Source organism: Pyxicephalus adspersus, chromosome 6, assembly GCF_032062135.1.
Source record: "Pyxicephalus adspersus chromosome 6, UCB_Pads_2.0, whole genome shotgun sequence".
Lineage (NCBI taxonomy): Eukaryota > Metazoa > Chordata > Amphibia > Anura > Pyxicephalidae > Pyxicephalus > Pyxicephalus adspersus.
This window is the reverse complement of record NC_092863.1, coordinates 57,660,989-57,680,268: the sequence shown is the minus strand read 5'-3', so window position 1 is coordinate 57,680,268 and position 19,280 is coordinate 57,660,989. Positions and strand designations below refer to the sequence as shown.

Sequence of the window (19,280 nt, the reverse complement as noted above, 5' to 3'; positions counted from 1 at the left end):
TTATATATGTAAAACTGTTCGCAATTTGAAGCTTTTCACTATGCCTATCAATTCTAATTATAAAACTACAGCTGCCAAATACTGTAAATTCTAATATTTAGCCTATAGTGCATTTCTGTGCATTGAAATTTGTTAAAAGCAGGGCAAAGTGGTGACGTATGTGTTGAAACTAAAAGTTTTATGAAATGCAAATCAAAGTCTGGGCAAAGCCTTTTCTATTTTCAAAAGATTTGAAAGATTCCTACTCCATTTTTATTGGTGACCGTTGTCAGTGAAACACAAAGTGAGGAGAAATTAAATCCTTTGGAGTTGTCCTCCGAACAAGAGGTGTGGAGAAATAACCTTTATTGGGAACAACTGTCCAAAAGGCCAATTCAGATTTACTGTCTTCCTGTTGTATCCTCAATGGTACACAAAAGAAAAAATATAAATACACAGAGGTTTCATCCTACTTTAGTCTATACTAAAGGAAAAAAAATAAGGTGTGGCTTTACATATGGTTTAGGTACTTAAGAGACAAATTAAAGTTTGACTGCAGTAAAGTATGAGTATACACACAAAAATACTCAAAAACAATCATCACGGAAGTAATATTGCTATATAGGAAACTGTATAACATCAAAAGGAACAAACATGAAACTTAAACAATGGAAAATAATTACAACATTTTTTTTTTTTTGCAATGCAAGATTAAGCCTGACATTTTTTTTAAAAAACAGCACCCAAATCAGGTGTGATTTCGAGCACTTTCATAAAATGTTCCTGCTCGGGAATATATATATGATGTATACGTATTGTAATTTGAATAAATGTATATGTGTATGTATATATATATATATATATATATATATATATAAAAATAATAATAACCGCTCCTATCACCATATTGTTTTTTTGTTAACTCACTGCCTCACTGTGAGACACTGTTCATCTAGAGATTCCATATCTATTATACCTAATACATGAGTGTTTGCTTTGTTTATAACTGTTTTTATTATTTAACAATAAAAATGATATATTTGTAATTTTTAAAGAAATTGTAGTGATAAGAATCATGTTAATTTGATCTGAAACTGCCCAAAAAGTCCCACTTGTGGTTCATGTTTTATTTGTCTGGCATATATATATATATCGTATGTGTGTGTATATGTGCAATATTTTGAATAGTACTGTAAATATGCAGTACTAATCAAAAAGTTGGATATACCTTTTTATTCAATGGTTCGTATTTACTTTTTAATATTTTCCACTTTATAAATTAATATTGAAGACATCTAAACTATGAACACACATGGAATTATGTTTTGTACAAAAAATTGTTCAAGTAGAATGTGTTTTAAATTTTAAATTCTTGAGTAAATACCTTTTGCTTTAATGCTTTGCACAGTTTTTTTTAACATTCTCTTTTTCATGCATTTTCTCAATCTGATTTGTGAGATAGTCACTTGACTTTTTTTAATAATCTAAAATATGAAAAAAATCTGTTTTTTAACTATTTTCTTGTCAGTGTGATTTTGTATATGTGTTCTCTCTGATTATTGTATTTAGAGGAATATGAGTAACATAGATGGCCTTGAAATGAAGCAGATAACTTTGCTTGAGAACTTGGGTTAGTGCAATAGATATCTTAGCCCAGGTATTGCTCAGAACTATTGCTGTCAAATGTTTAGAATTAGATGACTTTTAGCAGGTTGCAGCCACACTAATATTTCTTCTAAAAAAATCTTAAAAGCTATTCTCAAAATATATATTCAAAAATCATTCTATTAAAAGATAAATAAGGAAGCAATGGAGCTTTAGAGCATGTACTGTTTATTGGGCTATTTTAAAAAATTATTTTATTTGCACCAACAGCTTTAATTACCTGCATCAACAAATTTGATTAACAAGACTTTGTTGACTTTAGAAATTGCCACTTAAGGTGCTGACCGTATGTTTATGTGTATATCTACAAAGAACTAGTGAGCATAAATATTCCTATCCAGTTTGCCTTCATTCTAAAAGTATCTTCTCACTGAGAGGGTATACTTATACTAATGAATTAGAGTACTGTAGTATGCAAAAATCAATCAATAATTAAGTTACACTTACCACAAAGATTAGTTTGAAAGAAAGAAAATAACACAAGGTTGTTGTTCTCGTATGCTCATGAAGATATTTAGAGTGCAAGTACATCAACATTTGTTTTGAGCTGTTGTTTTCCTCTCATTTAAATAAAAATACAAAAGCACTTTGAAGTAACTTTGTGTATTTCCTTAAATAGTGCAAATTAAAGCAACATAAAGCAGAACCTTATACTATTTTCCAAAATGAGCCTAAACCTCTAATTGTTGAAGGGGACAAACATTTTTTTTTCTGTAGATTATCCTTCTGATTCTTAATATCTTTCCTAGGCAAGACTTAAGTACCCTGTACTGCCCTCTGATTTCTGGGAATGGAAAGGTATATATTCCAGAAATTTTAGTTACCACAATAATATCTCTTACTATTACTGTTACAGCCTTTAAACAGAATAATCTTTGGACTAGAGCAGGGGTCTGCAACCTGCGGCTCTTCAGCCTCCTTGTTGTGGCTCCCTTCGGCTGCCGCTGGGAGATCTCTGATGGGGGATCCCCTTCCTTCCAAGACACTGCCGAGGAGGGGGATTCCCTATCCGGTGTTCTAATGAAAAAAATCTACCAGTGAAATAAATCTACCACTGGGCGTGTACAAATGGATGTGTACAATGACATCCCCCTCCTTTGAACCCCAATTCCTCTTGAATGGGGAGATGTACAAAACCAAAAATGTAGGTGCAAGTGGGGGTTACCTGTGACTAACACCCCCTAAAATTTAATTGTTAGGCTATCATCAGAACATAAAGAACTCTGCCCATCAAAAAAATCTACCGTTACACATTGCTGGAGGCACCTGAACCCCAATTTCTCTGGAACAGGAAGGGGGTACAGGTGAACAAAATTAGAGGTGCAAGTGGGGGACACCTGTGGCTAACACCTCCTAAAAACTCCACCCATCAAAAAACCCCTACCCTGTTACACATTGTTGGAGGCTTCTAGCACCTAAACCCCAATTTATCTGGAAACGGGGGTACAGGTGAAAAAAATTTGAGGTGCAAGTACGGGACACCTGTGGCTAACACCTCCTAAAAATTCATAAAAACTCTGCCCATCAAAATAATCTACCCTGTTACACATTGCTGGAGGCTTCTAGCACCTGAACCCCAATTACTCAAGATTGGGGGGTACAGGTGAACAAAATTAAAGCTGCAAATGAGGGACACCTGTGGCTAACACCCCTTAAAATTTCATCGCTAAGGCATCGTCAGGACATAAAGAACTCTGCCCATCAAAAAAATCTACCCTGTTACGTTAGAAGCCCCCAGCTTCTAATGTAACAGGATGATACGTTAGAAGCTGGAGGCTTCTAGGGGCATAGTTCAGTGTTTAATTTATTTCAAAGTAGGCCTACACATGCACACTTGTTGTAACAAGTAAAATTAAAAAAATATTAAAACTTTTAAAAGTTTATAAACTGTGTTATGTTTTGCGGCTCCAGACTATTTTTCTTTAGTGGAAGAGGAGGCAAAATGGCTCTTTTGATAGTAAAGGTTGCTGACCCCTGGACTAGAGGGTTAAATGTGGTGATAAGTGTGCATGTGTGGGATGTGATGGAAGGTGCACATGTGCTGGATATATTCATTGTGAGCCATAAAGAAGAGAAGAAAGTAACTACCCATCAATAACCACATGAATGTATTGTGAAAAGTGGATGGAGTAATTATACCATGGGTTCCCTGAAGACCAGAAAGTTATTTCAAGGGATTCCTTCATGTTAAAAATTTGAGAAACACCTTGTGTTGTACATTCCGGCCAGCGTGATGCATATTTTTCTATTTAAAAGGACCACAGCTTCTTTTGAGAACCCTGGTGTCAATATGCACCATTTCCTATTAGTTTTTTGCTGATCTGCCCACCTCAAATTGCTCTGTACAAAACCTTTATCACTTAATTCTGTACTTAAAATGGACTTACACTGTGCAAGCTGTGCCCACAAAACGCAGACAGAAGACAAAGTCGTAGTCACCTGTTGATTGTACACTCCTAGAGGATGATATTTCCCTCATTACTAACTTACCATGCCATGCACTACACCATGTCTTTGTGTGGAGTCTTTTAAGTAGAGGCAGTGCTTTGCTTTCTCATTTTAAATCTTTTTCCCAGAGGATTGATAACCTGATATCCAGTAAAGTGATGATTATGCAGCAGCAGGAGAGGTAGAAGGAGAACATATGAACAGAACAACTGAACCGGAAGCAAGGAGATCCTTGCTAAGCAGTTCCTCATGTACAGCTTTATCTTCACTATGCCCTCAGCAGAGAGTGAGAAGGTACTTTTAGGCAAAAGGTGCATTTTTAGAGTACTTCTAGGCACAATAAACATTTCTAGATGTTCCCTGTAAGCAGATATAATTTTTTTTAGATTGGGGTTTTTCGTTTTAGGATCATTTCATACTTTATTTTATACTCCATTTTTGTGATGTTACGGTCCACCTTCATAGAAAAACTGACACATTTAGACATTTTACTGTACAACGTTATTGTTTTTATTGGTAAAAACTACCTAGCAAATTTTAAATCAACCAATTAGCTCTAGTATCTTGAAAGAAATAAATAAAAGAGGGGAATGGAAAAAATGTTTCTTTTAAACCTCCCATAATATAAATTAGAGCAGCGTAGCCTGAATGAGCGTTCGTTTGATGGCTATGCACACTTTTGAGAACGTTTTTCATCTTTTATTCTGTGGATCTTCCCTTCCTTCTTATGAGACATATTTCTTAGCAGTATTTATTGTAATGAACCCCATTAATCTAAAGTTAAAGGGATATTGGCGTCCAGTCAGGAGGAATTGCAAGGCACATTGATCAGGCGGAGAAAACCTGTCCTACCATCAATACAAGGCTATAAGACCAAATAAGCACTAGTAATTAATCAAAACAAGCAAATGATAGGTCTTTATATCCATCTAGTACACAATTTAGTAGGAAATATTCTTTTCTCAACTTTCCTCCTAAGTATATTTATCTAGAAGGGGGTTTTGAAGTTAACTCTTGATACAAAAAGCAAAGCTCACCAATTTTTTATACACAATTTACTTAAAAAAAGAAGCAATAGGAAGCTGTTTCTGGTATTTAAAAAAAAACTAGAAGCTACAGGTGAAGACTGAAGGGACTAAAGAGGATTGCAGTGGGTTTAGAGAAGTTTGGGGAACATTAGTGTGATAATGGGAAGGCATAATCCCAAAGCGCTCAAAGGAAAAAGTAAGGTCTTTTTTATACAAGTAACTGAGACTGATTGGTTTGGAACACGGGAGCATAATAAAACCAAGGCACGCAAGATTTCATACCATTACACTTAGAATCATTGGGCAATTTTTATTTATGAGTACATTTTCCTATTCCCATTATGTAATATTATTTGAATGGGGTGTTAAGAGAACCTATTTGTTTTTAGGCAGATGAAGCCATAACAGTTTATAGGATCATGTCAGTAGCCTTTTATTTTTGAAATTTGGTTTTATTGTGGAAACATTTTAAGACATAAAAGAGCCACAACCTTTAACAATATTAATTGAATTTGTATTGTTGGTAATTAGCAATATTTTGGCAATATGTAGAATTAAATATTGTAAAACTGTGTGTCACTTTTATGCATTTAAAGTCCAGGTGTGCTGGTCTTGTATTATGTACTATGTTTAATCTCCTTAACTGGTGGTACAAGAGGAAGTTAAGGGTAGTGTGTACATAACATTTATTTTCATGTCCACCTCTTGAAGGTCATTCTCAAGGATATCTGGGTTCCGTCAGCCTCTTTGCTTCCAATATATTTTCTATGAACTATAGTTTATAGATGCAAATGGGAAATATTTGGCACCTGTAACAAGGTAGAATAAGCTAAGACTAGCCTTAATGTTAAAGTTCTAAATTGGAACAAGATATAAAATGGAGTGTGGATAACACTCTGTATTTGTGTTCTTAGATGTCAGATCCACCTCCAATTTTCTATCTTGGCACAAAACTGCCCCTGAACAGAATGAAATTATGGATCTGAAAGTAACAGTGGAATACCATGTCAGCACTTGGGTAGAACATGATAAAGTTATTTCTGCAATTCTTAAGTCTGGAGGACTTCTGTAATGGAACTACCCAAATGTGTTTCATATGCATAATTAAGATGTGGTGTTTTAAATTGTACTTAAAATAGTGCTACTCTGTGGATTTAATTTCTCCACAATGGGGTGCATCTAACAAATGTACAAAGTACAAAATAACATCTGTCGATAAAGAGAAAACTACCTTAATTGAAGTTGTCAATTATGAATTTAGTTTTCCCACTGAGATTATTAGCTTCTTGCGGCTTTGGATATCAGAACACCTAGAGCATAAATTTCCCTTTGCAAATATCTCTTCTTCATCTTCACACAGTTTTTCTTCCTGATGATCCACATAAACTGCACCAGCCACAGAGCATAATTATCCCTAGAATTTTCTAATTTAGTTGATGCCTACGGCATATATGAAATAGGGATACTTTTTACATAACTAATTTAAAAAAAAGAAAAGTTCTCCGGTTTTAAAAGCATTTATGTATCCCATTTTATAAATAGAGAACTTTGCTAAGCACTGTGCAGTTAAGGTAACTCCATCTGTGTTGTAGATGTGATCACCAGAAATACTTGGAGAATTTCTTTTAGTGTAGTCACCTTTACTATGTATATCATAAGTACGTGTAGCCATTCCTACATGGTTTTCCTATATTCCTACATAGTTTTCATACCATAAATATGTGTAGCAAATCTTACTAGGCATATTATAGCTATGTAAATCAAAATTTTGTGTATCTGCTGCTACTCTGAATATCATATTAATTCTAAATCTGGCAAAAAATCCACATGGAGGGAGTATACAGTTTTTCCTGCAGTTGTGTTGCTGTTAGTCCTTATAATATATTAGAAGTGTGGGGAGAGATGCAAGGTTAGAGATAGAATTTGTCCAAGGTTGGAGATAGAATTTGTCCAAGGTTGGAGATAGAATTTGTCCAATTTATAATATGTTATAAATTATAATTATATTATCTAAATAATTATATCTTATAATATCTAAATTTGTCAGATTAACCACAAAATCCATAAATATTCCTGTTGGAATGAATTGCTCTGAAATCTATGGGATGTCAGTTTGTTCAGCACATCAGCAAACTGTATAGTGCTGGGACTGGTTGGTCAAATTGCATTGGAGTTTAGCTTATCAGCATACCCACAGTATTTTTCCTAAGTAAATTGGTTCTGTCTCTTTAAATCTTTTACATTGTCCTTCACACATTGGCTTGGATAGGGGAAACAGGGTAAATGAAATATCCTCTAAATTTTTGAGTGAAGATTCCTAACTTGATTCCTTTAGTAAATAATCTTGATTGGCTATTTTTTTTAAAATTAAAATGGAGTTACATAATTCCATACAGAATTATTTTAATTTTAAAGGAAGGTCCCACAGTAACATATACTGGAATAAGCTATAGGTGTTATGTCTTTTTGGACCCAACAAATTTGACACCAAACTCCTGTCCATTAGATAAGTTGTTCTTATGTTTTTCTGTATTACCTTGGCAGGGTGAAAGCAATCGTTAATCTTTATTATGACACTGGTCTGTAGTTGACTGTCATGTCGGCAAAACTAATGGATGAGTTGTAATGGAGAAGAAACTCATTATATGAATGACAGCACATTAGATAACGTGCTAGACATTTCCTCCTTTTTCCATTCACCTTTCCTCTGGCTCTTTTCATGTCCCCCCTCTATTATTCTTCTTCATATTTACCATCGATTCATTTGCACAGTTTTGTTTCTTTTTCATTTTTTTTTCTTTTTCATTTCCTTTCTTAGTGATTTGATATAGTGGTTCACATTTGTTTATATCTATTTACTTGTCTTGGGTGGAGTAAAATGTTCTTGAAGTTTTAAAAATGCATATAGGTACCTTTATTGCTGAACAATATTAACAATATTAAACCTTTCCTACAACCATTTACCTTTTGATCTGCTACAACACAAAAGCCTTATCTGGTAACCTGCAGATCGCAGCTTTAAAGATGCTGAAGATTTACAACTATAAATCACAGCATGCCCAGACAGCCATAATTTATTTATAACAAATGGTATGTTTGCAGGTCTTGCTGACTTTAGCCAACTTTATGCCACTTGGCTGTTTTTACAGCATATAAATTTTGACTTTATTCAGAGGTCAGTTAAAATTTAGGAAGCTATTTAGGTGGCAAATAGTCCTTTGTAACACTTGTATACAAATATATACTTCTCTCTAACAATTGCACATACTTTTGCATTGATAAAAGGAATGTCCTTAGACCTGCTGCCATCCCAATTTTTAAACCTCACCCTATACAACACTTGCCTACTGCCTTTGTACACAATAAGAAAATTCAGTTATGTGTTGTTTATCCAGCAGTCTCTGAACCACCATTCCTAGGGGTAAGGTCATTTAAAGAGCCACAATGCAACAGTAGAACATGCAACATGCTACCCCTTGGGGGTTGGTGACACTTTCTGCCTTGGAATGAACGCGCTGAAATATAGGACACAAAAAAAAATCTATTGGTGTGAAAATTTCCAACTCATCTCCAGACTATTATCTGTTTTCAACACAATATTAAATGTCATGTCAGTAAATCAACACAACTAATATCAGCTGACAATATTATTGTGTCTGTAAATACTAAGCGTCCATATGCAAACACCACACAGTCAACAACATAAAAAAGTCTCGAAATATCTCACATTGGTCATGACCAATAGATCTTGTGAATAGAATGCATAGACTTAGGCAGGCATAGGAGCTACCATACTTTTCTTAAGGTTTGCTTTTTTAGAGTGGGGAAGAGATACAATTTCTGTCTGATTTAAATTTCTGTGATAGCCACTCATCTATTTTGCCTTCAGTCATGAGTCTGTTGGTTATATATATATATATATATATATATATATATATATTGGTTTTTAGACTGAAAAGTCTTCTAATTTACTCTTAATTTATAGTTTAAAAGTGAGACATTTAACTAGTTATACATCCTATTGAACATGGAAATTTGCATTATAATATCTCCTAAAACATGTGATTACCAGTAGGCAGTAATTATCTAAGCCATAGATCAGTTTTTAGAGTACAAACAATTCAGTCTCTGGAACTGAAGTATTACATATGTACAGCTAAAATTCTACAGGTTATCTGTTACAGTTGAATGCTGCACCTTGATATTTTGTGTCAAAAACCACGGTATTGGCTGTGAAAGGTCTTCTGTTTTCCAAATACGATACAAATTCTAGCAACATTTCTAATATACGCCTAGTGATAGGTCCACCAAAATCCAAGCATGATTATACATGAAGTGTAAATTAGTCATTTGTGCATCCCGGGTCTAAAATGTGTGATTGCTGCTATCTTCTCTCCTCCAGGCTGTTATGAACTGCTGTCATTTATTAGCACACAAAAGCCATGGTATCTGCTAACATAGCATGAATCACTGACATTTGTATGCCCAGACACTGGAAGAATGTATGAATAAAAACTCCACTGGAAAGGTCAATTAAGACAGGTCTGTTGTGCAGCTTAGTCAAACAATACAATAAATGCATGTTGTATTACTTAGAAAACCATCCAAATGACTTAACTCGTTACTGTAGAGTTAGGGCAATGAAAACAGGAGATAACACTTATATATCATATTAAGACCAAATTTATTAACTAAAGTGCGAAATTAGGTATGTAGTGCTAGAATTATATAAGTAGTTGACAACAAGTTCAGGATGTGGGTTTTTGGTGAAAAAAGGGCCCTATTGGGGGACACTTATCGCCCAGGTGTTACAACCCCCCTTATCTCCAAGGCTAGGTAGCACTTTCCTTAGCAAGATTGCCATGTCCCTGCCCAAATACACTAAGAAATTCTGTATGGCAGCCAGAATTGCACTGACAAGGGCCTGGAAATCATCAGCCATCCTACTGACTTCAGTATATGCAAAAATAAACTGGATAATAATAAACAAAAAGCTCACATGCACTCTTAAAGGTACGCCCCATGCATTTGAATTTACCTGGGACCCCTGGATCAAACACTGGTCCTCAGTACAGAATTCTTTCTCATGTAGACACCCTGCCCTTTGCTTTTTACTGTTATACAGGCTTTGTAGTAACACAAGGTCCTTAATATCTATTTGCTGTTTTGTATCACAATGTTAATTGAGAGTTTGCTCAACATTATTATTGTAAACGCATTGTATTTATTGAACCCGTGTTTTGGTAGCCTTGATAACTATATTTTTCATGAATAAAAAAATAATAAAGTTAATAAAAGGGCCCATTCACAATACGGTATGCTATGAAGCATGTTCATTAATGTAGTATTGCAGCAACCACAAACCGAAGCAACTTGTCAATTTTTGGAACTATGCCACCATCTGCCATAGCCACGTGCAAAAAGTGCAGTTTACCAGGTGTCTGAATTGGCCTTTACTGCAATGCTTTCTGCTGTCACTGGGTCACTGTTGTGAGACTTCTGTAAACATAAAAGATTAAAAAAAAAAGACATAGTAGTTTGTATATTTGTAGTTACAGTTGTACAATTCTAAAAAGTGGACTGTCATTTTATTTTTTTTTCTGTTGCTTGCTGTGTGTCACTGTTGTGAAAACAGAAGGGATTCCACAAAGCTGTAATTGAAGAATTTGTGTCTTATACATTCAAGATGCATAAAAAGTTAACTTCCTGTACATATTTTTTTACTACCTTTTTTTATTTTGATTTTCCTATTACCTTTTTTGAATTACCAGAATGACCCTCAGGCATTTGGTGGTCTTTTTATTCCATTTTTGTGCATTTGGCTGATGTAGACATTATTTTTCAGAGACCAGAAAAAACAAATTGTTTTCCTATTTACCTCAATAGTGTGTGGCATTGGGACATTCAGAATTCATAATTTTTTGACCTGTTTTTTTTTCAAATAAAAAAAATTAAAACTATCAAAAAGATGCTTCCAAAAAGACAGAAAACTGTGGAACTGTGGAACATTGTACATTTTATGTTATGTGTGTGGTCACCCCCTGCACTCAAAATGAACTGTTATTCCTTACTAAGTAAATTTCATGAATGTTTTGCATGGTTGTATGTAGATTTTAGCAATTCTTTCATTTTAAAATTATAGTTTTTTTAAAAAAAACATGTAGGAATTGTCAAAGAGCTCCAAGGATAAATAAGAACTGTAAGAATATAAACTCGCAATGTAAAACTTTGCAGCAGAAGAGTTCTTCTAACCAGGCTGTGTAGGAGGTATATATTACAGTGGGCTGTCAAATTGAAAGAAGTTCCATTTGTATAACTAGTTTGTTTAAAATTGCCATGCTACCCTTGAATTAGAGGGAGCCTATCAATTTATGGAAATTTATGATGGCAAGAGCAAAAGGAATGACTCAGAAAAAACTGTTTGTACTGTACTTTCTTAGTAAGACCTTCCATGAGGTCGGTGGGAATGAAACAGCTGCAAACATAAGTCAGGACAAAACTTAATTAGATTTACAAAAAATAAGGCCATCAAAAAAAAAACCTTTATAGGGATTTTATAGTGTGCCTAAACTAAGGGATGTGAACAGTAACCCTAATGAGAACAATTTATTTTTGTGTATTAATGTTGTCATGAACACTTTTTTTTACTAATTATGCTAGCTGTTAATAAATTTGATCATGTTAATACTCTCTAGAACAACACTTGCATTTAGTGATAACAATATAAATGATTTCTAACTAAATCTTCAGGTATAATCAGCTAAATATATTTTAGAAGAAAAAATGTGTTTACAGTCCTAATTTTTTTTTTTGCAAAGATGAGTAGAAAAGTCACCTATTGCCCACATATTGTAGAGAAGAACCCTTGCTCACTGTTTGTATTCAGTGTTTTTATTGCAGAGGTCCAACACACATACTCCTCTGGGTAAAGCAATTTTGCTCAGAGAAAATTGTACCAGGGATTGATACTTCTTATGAATAACCCTACCCTTGCTGAGTATGGTTGGACAGAAAATGAGACTGCTCATTTGAATTGCCCCCAAATGATCTCCAATATGAAGGTCAGTCATTTTCACTGCTGCTGACTAACTTTAGACTGCAAAAGTGAGACTGTATAAAAACACCACTGTACAATCCAGTAGGCCTGTTGGGAGATGCAAATCTGGCTGTTGATCTTGAGCTGTAAGCCACCGCAATCCAACATGCCCTTTTTACTCCCTCTGATGGTGTTGCTTGCAGGACCAAAGGAGATCCAGCAATTAACTACAGTATCTGTCTGCAGTTCAGCATCCCCAGTTTAACTTTAGCTGTGCTTGTGCCTGTCTCTGCATCCCCTGCTCATAAATTGAGACTTTGTGCAGCTGAAGGGGATTTCAGAGTATGTACAGCAGCCAATGAGCTCAGTAGTTATTGCCCTGTCAATGGCTATAGGTCCTTTATAGCTTCTCAGCTTGCCCCTTGTAGTGTTTAGCTTGTCTAATATGCTGGTGGTGCGATTAGTTGTTTGATTACCTGATGCTACCTTTTTTTTTGGATCTGTGTTTGTTTGCTGCCTAGACGATTCTTTGTGACCCCAATTCTCCTCATCTTAATCCTTGAATGCCTTGTTTGGTAGACAGGTAACTTGTGTATGACCCTTGGCATTGTTTCTGGTCTTGCCTATGTTGGACTCACCTGTACTGTGTATCTCTGGATTGCCTGGACTGACTCTAGACTGTCTGACTTCCCATTGTGTCCCCTGTCCTGCTCTGTGGGCTCCTGATCCTCTGTCAGTCCTCCCCAGAGGCCATGCTTTGCGCACTAATGTCCTGGGGCATCCATATACTGGCATGCGACATCTTCCCACGGCTGAATGTGGGGCTTTTCACAGGTAAAGTGTGCAGAGGTAGATTGGGGGATTGATACCTGGTGAGCACTGGTGCAGAAGAAGGCCTTAGTAGAACTTTGTGGTTTTTCAGTTTATTTGGACTACAGTTGCAAAAAACCTTTGAGAAGATGACTGAACTGGGCAGACCTTTCAGAAGTGTAGAAGAAAGCAGCAGGTTTTCTGAACAATAAAGAAGCTGCAGCAGAAATCCTGTCTACATGTAGTCACTCAAGTGTTGTCTGGACATCATTGCTGTGGTTGGCTCTCAGCAGTAAAGGCTTGGACTATGCCTGCACAATGTGTGTCGGCCCGTCAGTTTGTAGTCTCCACTAGGGGTGCATGTGACAGGGTAACAACTCACAATTACAACTAGAAGACAGTTGTCATACTTAGTCTAGGAAGTGTCTGCAATTAGACCTTAACTGCAGGGACACTGGTAATTTATTTGTTAATAGCTGCATTTTTAAAAATATTGCAAATACAGTTACGTCCATAAGTATTTGGACAGGGAAACTTTTTGATGTATACATTGAAAGGCTTTTTTCTTGCTAACCTTAGGTAAATTCTGATTAGTTGACAGTTTGATGTATCTATTGGCAATTCTTTGGTGGTTTAAGAACAAGTAATAATTAGGAGCTAATTATTCACCGAAAGACTCTAAAGAACTCATTTTTTATGTTGTCTGTCATATAATAGGTATTAAGACTGATCTAAACCTAATTACTAAAATCACATATAAGCTTTAAAAAGGTAATGTAATTTCAAAAGTTACAGTTAGGTCCATAAATATTTGGACAGAGACAACTTTTTTCTAATTTTGGTTCTGTACATTACCACAATTAATTTTAAATGAAACAACAACCTAAAACAGCCAAATAGAATTTACTTTATGGAGACCAGTTTAGAAGAGGATTTCTTGTTGGGTGAAGGAAGTGTTTCACCTTGTTCTTTACCACTAGTTCTGTTTTGATGATAAGGTTGAGCTTTTGAGCAATCATGAAAATGTAATGGAACCTTTTTCCAAAATTGATAATATATTTCTGGTTGTATAAAGTTGATTGAGCAGAGTGCAATGCTGCGGTATTATTTTCAATAAAAGCAACATTTCTGACCAAGAACACATAGCACCAAATGGTCACAGAATGTGAAAGAACTAACATGATTTGGAGCAAGTTAGTTCTTTGAAGTGGTTTAGGGGGATTTGATTTTTAACACAACATGGCAAATGCATTGGGCATAAAAGCTTTGTAGTTTATGTGAATGTTCAAATAAAAAAACAATTTACTTCATTCTTTTATTAGACAGCAGGAATATAAATCTAATGAGTATATAAGATAGGTGCCATAAGACATGAGTTACAAACACTTTAGCTTCACCCTTTAATTTTCCTTGTTTTTAAATCTTTAAAGTAAAGCCTAAGTAAACTGCAAATAAACCCTAACTAACAGCCTTAGGCTGCTTACACATTTTGAATTTTTGTCGGAAGAAACAATCTTTCATTGTAATTTCCAATGATAAAGAGTGACAGTGATTGTGATTTTCTCTATTGACATGTATAATGGTTGTTCTCCATCAGAATGGATTCATGAACAGTGTCGGGCGACCGTGGTACACATGCCGGATTCTTGCCCCGAGACAACCACAACCAATTATTATGGTTGATAATCATCTGACGTGTGTACACAGCAATAATTATGTTTAGTTTGCTTTACAACACTTTGCATTGTATACAAATATTATTTAAACGAAATATGTTTTACTTTGTTTTTTTTTACCTTTGTTAAACCATACATTTACTAATGTCTCTGCGTTTATTAGACACTTACTGTCTATATACATCCACTCCATAGATGGCTGCATGGCACAATAGTTTTCCTATTGGTGACAACAAATGATCATGCTTTTCTGATGTATTAAAAAAGCCACTTGATGTTGTCATGATAAGCCTCTGTGGTAGGAAGGCAATGCTGCAGCATACTTAGAAAACTAAACAAAAAGTTTTTAGTTATCCAGGTCATTGTATATCTCATAGTAGTTAGTACAACTAAACCTTTTGTTTTAAGAGTTTTACCTGTGTAGGAAACAACCCACCATTTATATCCACACATCAAAAACACCTTCATCCAATCACTATGGAATGTGACACTATAAAAAGGAGGTGTAGAACCACCCTGATCTATTAACATAATCCCATGCTTGGTATCAAGAAGTCTGCACAGGCTATTAAGTCTGTAAGAAAACATCTACAACACGATAAGATGATCTTGATGGTTGAACAAGTATGCCAAGTCACCAGTGTTTAAGAGACTGGTTCAGCAATGTAGATGTACCTGTGCTGACTCAGCTGCAGATTCACCTACTAAATACTAAAAAAGACGGCCCTGCCGCTGGACCACCAATAGGATGTTTTAACATTACACAGGCAGTGCTGTGGACACCTTAAGAAGCAACCTACCTCTTATACACAAAAGAAAAAAGAAGATTCTAGACCATAGATTTAAGTGAGTAAAAGGGGCATTTACCTGGTAAGTATTTTTCCCCTGGGCTAGGGAAAAAAGGAAATGTAGGAGGAGGCGATGGGAAGCAGGTTGTAGAATAGCTTTAGGTTTTGTGAAAGCTATTTAAACAATGTAAATTTCAGTTTGATGCCCAATAAATGTTGTAGTGTCTACCTAAAATTTAACCTTCACTTTATATGAGATCTGTGGAATGCATTAATACAACTATATTTTTTACAAAGGCTGCATTTTTAGACAAACCATTTAAAGTAAAAAGTCCAATGCATTTTATTGAATTTTACTTTTTTATGCTAGGACAGCACCAACAAGGAGTTGGGCATTCTACTACATTCAAGCTGTTTCTGACCATAGATCATTTCCACTGCACAATATAAGAATGCTGCCATATGCACCAGGCACTGTTTATAATGTTCATACATTTTCTGTACTATAAGATGCAAACTGAATTAAGTGTATCTGTCTAATGGATTAAAAACTGTTTGTATTTCAGCCTGTGCAAGGGAAGAACATTATACTCAGTGGTTCGAGATGCAAAAATAGTCTTAGATGTCAACAAGACCAGACAGATAGCACAAGAAATTGTGAAGGTAAGTCTTTATTTCAGAAACAGGTTAGTTATTTTTCAATTTACACATGTCTATTGAGATTTCAGACAAGATCAGGGATTTTCTTTTTATCCGTGTACCCATAAAATAAAATAACAGAAATCCTGATGGTACCAGAGTCATGCACAACAAATCATGGTCTGGTTGTAAAATCTGCAGTGGAAGTGGTATCACCATCTGCATTATTCACAGGTCTGCAGTGTACAATCTCCTATTATTAACCTCTCTGCTTGTCATCAGTTAAATTTGAGAGCGTGCAGGGAGCCCCAACATAAATACAAGATATTGGGGGAATACTAGAGAGTGTTATTTAAGTAACAGCCATATGTCTCCCTGGGGTTGCTAATGTCCCATCCAAGATGGTGGCACCCTGAAGCAATCTCAGGCCTGTTCAATATTATCAATAATTACAAGTAGATAAATGCACAAACAAGTTGATTTGCCATATAATCTTTAGAGAAGACTGATGCTGATATTATTAGTATGGGAACATAATTTGCATCACTATGCTATGTGAAAAATAGATATTAGGCTTCCCAAACTCAAGTCAACCCTAATGTCTTTGGGTATTACACAGTATCACAGAAGGCATTTTTTTCCCTTGAAAATAGAAAAAAAAGTGTGACTGTGTATTGGTAAAAGTAATGCACATAACAGCATTTTCCTAACTAAAATCAAATCAAATGCTACCCTAGAAAACAGTCGCTAACAGGTTGTAATATAATATGAGACAGAAATATCCTCCAAATCAAAGATTAGATAAGATTAGAGTTTATTGTATTCTAAATGTAACTCCTATCATATTTTACAGTGAGGGAGGGTGAGAGATAAATGGCATAGTAAGTTAAAATTTTTGATGCATAGCTCATAATTTAGGCTGCATTGCAAGAAGGTAATTGCTTCATGCTGCTAAAAATGTTCCGATCTGCGAGCTCTTGCAGTGTAAGCAGGATTGTGCCACAAACTATTGTAAACCAAACAACTGACAATGATAGATGTAAATCATTTCCCAACAAAATGTTATGCAGCACACATCAAAAAAGGGAGAAAGATTACAAGACTTAATTATCTGCTTCACTAAGTCCACAGAGGTGAAAAGATCACAATGCCCTGCACATGTTGTTGTGTCATTCGTATAATTAATTGCGTCACATTTGTAGTTCCTGTAATAGAAGATCATTCTTAATATCTGACAGCAAAACTGGGTAAACCTTTATAATTAACTCTTTATTTAGTTGCTTACAGCTTTTATTACCCTGGTCATAGTCCAATATTTTGGCAATCTCAGTTGTTTACTATTTTTAGAGTTGCTATTTAAAGCAGACCTTGGAATAAATGCAAAGTCAAATTAATACATTAGGCCTTCCTCTTTCAAAAAGATCACTATATGATTGCAGTAATACAAAAAAAAAAAATAATAAAAATGTCTGCTGGAAAAAAAAATGCCAAGGTGAGGATAACATTGTGATTCCCTACATTGACGTCCTGAGAATGTCTAAATATCAAGAGGAGATGATTCTGCACTGTACTGGAACATTGGACCTGATTTATTAAAGCTCTCCAAGATTGGAGATGATGGACTATTATGGGAGAACCTGGGTGATCCCGCAAATCTTGAATGAACCACTGCCTCAGGGGAAGATGCTACAAGTAGCTTCTACCCTCAGCAGCCTGATAGAGAATCAGTGGGGGTGGAAGTGAGCAGTTCAGTACAGTGAACGCTGTGGTGTGAGTAACCATGTGGCAAGGTGCAAGTCACCAGTAGCTGCACAGGATGGCTTGATTGCATGACTAGGGTAGCTCGGACCGTTGCCCAATCCAACCTTCCCCCCCTACACACTTACCTCTTCTCTTTCCTTACCCTTGCCAGCCCCTCCCCTTTCCAAAAATACTCCATACATTTTGCGTTTAAAATGGCTGGCAAGCAGCCGTTTATTAACCATAAATAAAACTTTAACAATTTCCATAAATTAACTTTGCATATATAAATATTATAACAAGTATAAACAAACCAACAACAAATAAACAACAAACAAATAACATTTAAATAACAACAACAATAAATTAACCCTTAAATAACCACTAATAAATAACCACTAATAAACTATATATTAACCTTTCGTTTACTTAAACCAATTCCTACTATAACCCAAACATATTGCACCCAAAACAACTAGGTTGCAGGTCCGGAAGGTAAAGTCCGCCACACCACCAATCTCAATAACAATCCAAACCGCCATACCATTCTGGCCCCTAGCCGCACTACACCCTCTCAGGGGCCTCCACCCTTCACCACTTAAAAGGGGGAGTTCACCACCACCTCGGGTGTCCCCCAACCATAATTAACCCCGACTCTACCCTTCCACTAAACCTCAGGTGGGTGGGCAATTTCTTCTCTCAAAAAACTGTCCTGGACTTCCGTTGCACTCTCCTTTTACCTTCTCCTATCTCCTCCCCTTAAACATTTGACCTGACCCTCTCTCTCCCCCTTGCATCTCTGCTTAACTCCACCTTAACCCTTCCCCCCTCACTTTCCTTGTGAAGTCCGAGCACGCCTGTCATGCAGGTCCTCCTACATTTCCCTGCTACGGGCCTCTCTTTACAGGTCTAAGCATGCACTAAAGGAGGAAATTAACTCTGTAAACTGTTAGTGAAAGCAGTAATTTTGATACAGACAGGGATTTGCTTCCCCATGTCCGCGCCTCCAGCTAAAATACACAGATCAGCAAATATCATGAGAGAGACAAAAGGCACTGACGACTTTGATCTCTGCAGATATACTGTATATTTCTGAGGTTATAGGTCCACAAGTGTCAAGGCAACTTCAGAAAATGCACTATAAATTATTTTGGAGGAATTCAACACAAATTATATGTTTTTAAGGTAATACTTAAGCACAATAAACATTTTAGATGTACTCTATAAGACAACAAATCTTCACTTCTTGAGTTTAGGTCCACTATAATATGTGGAAGATTTTCACTTCTAAATTGTTCTTTATAATCAATATTATTACTTCAAAATAACCAAGTTAAATAAAAAAAATATAGCACTAAAGTGTCACCTAGAGCCACTCCATATGACTAGGCTTCTATAACTGCACTGTAGGTAGAAGAGGAGATAAAAAGTTACTGTTACTTTTTCCGATGGGCCCCACAACTTTTCAGCA

At 35.7% G+C, this 19,280-nt stretch overlaps 1 protein-coding gene across 3 annotated transcripts in view; it reads left to right on the top strand.

The window, feature by feature from the left end:
• The window catches only part of KSR2 (kinase suppressor of ras 2), a 202,246-nt gene that overhangs the window by 157,366 nt on the left and 25,600 nt on the right, over positions 1–19,280 (top strand). For all 3 annotated transcript variants that reach the window (XM_072415949.1, XM_072415948.1, XM_072415950.1), the window contains one exon: positions 15,997–16,093. In XM_072415949.1, coding sequence (XP_072272050.1) covers positions 15,997–16,093 — 97 coding nt within the window. The remainder of the gene's footprint in view (positions 1–15,996; positions 16,094–19,280) is intronic.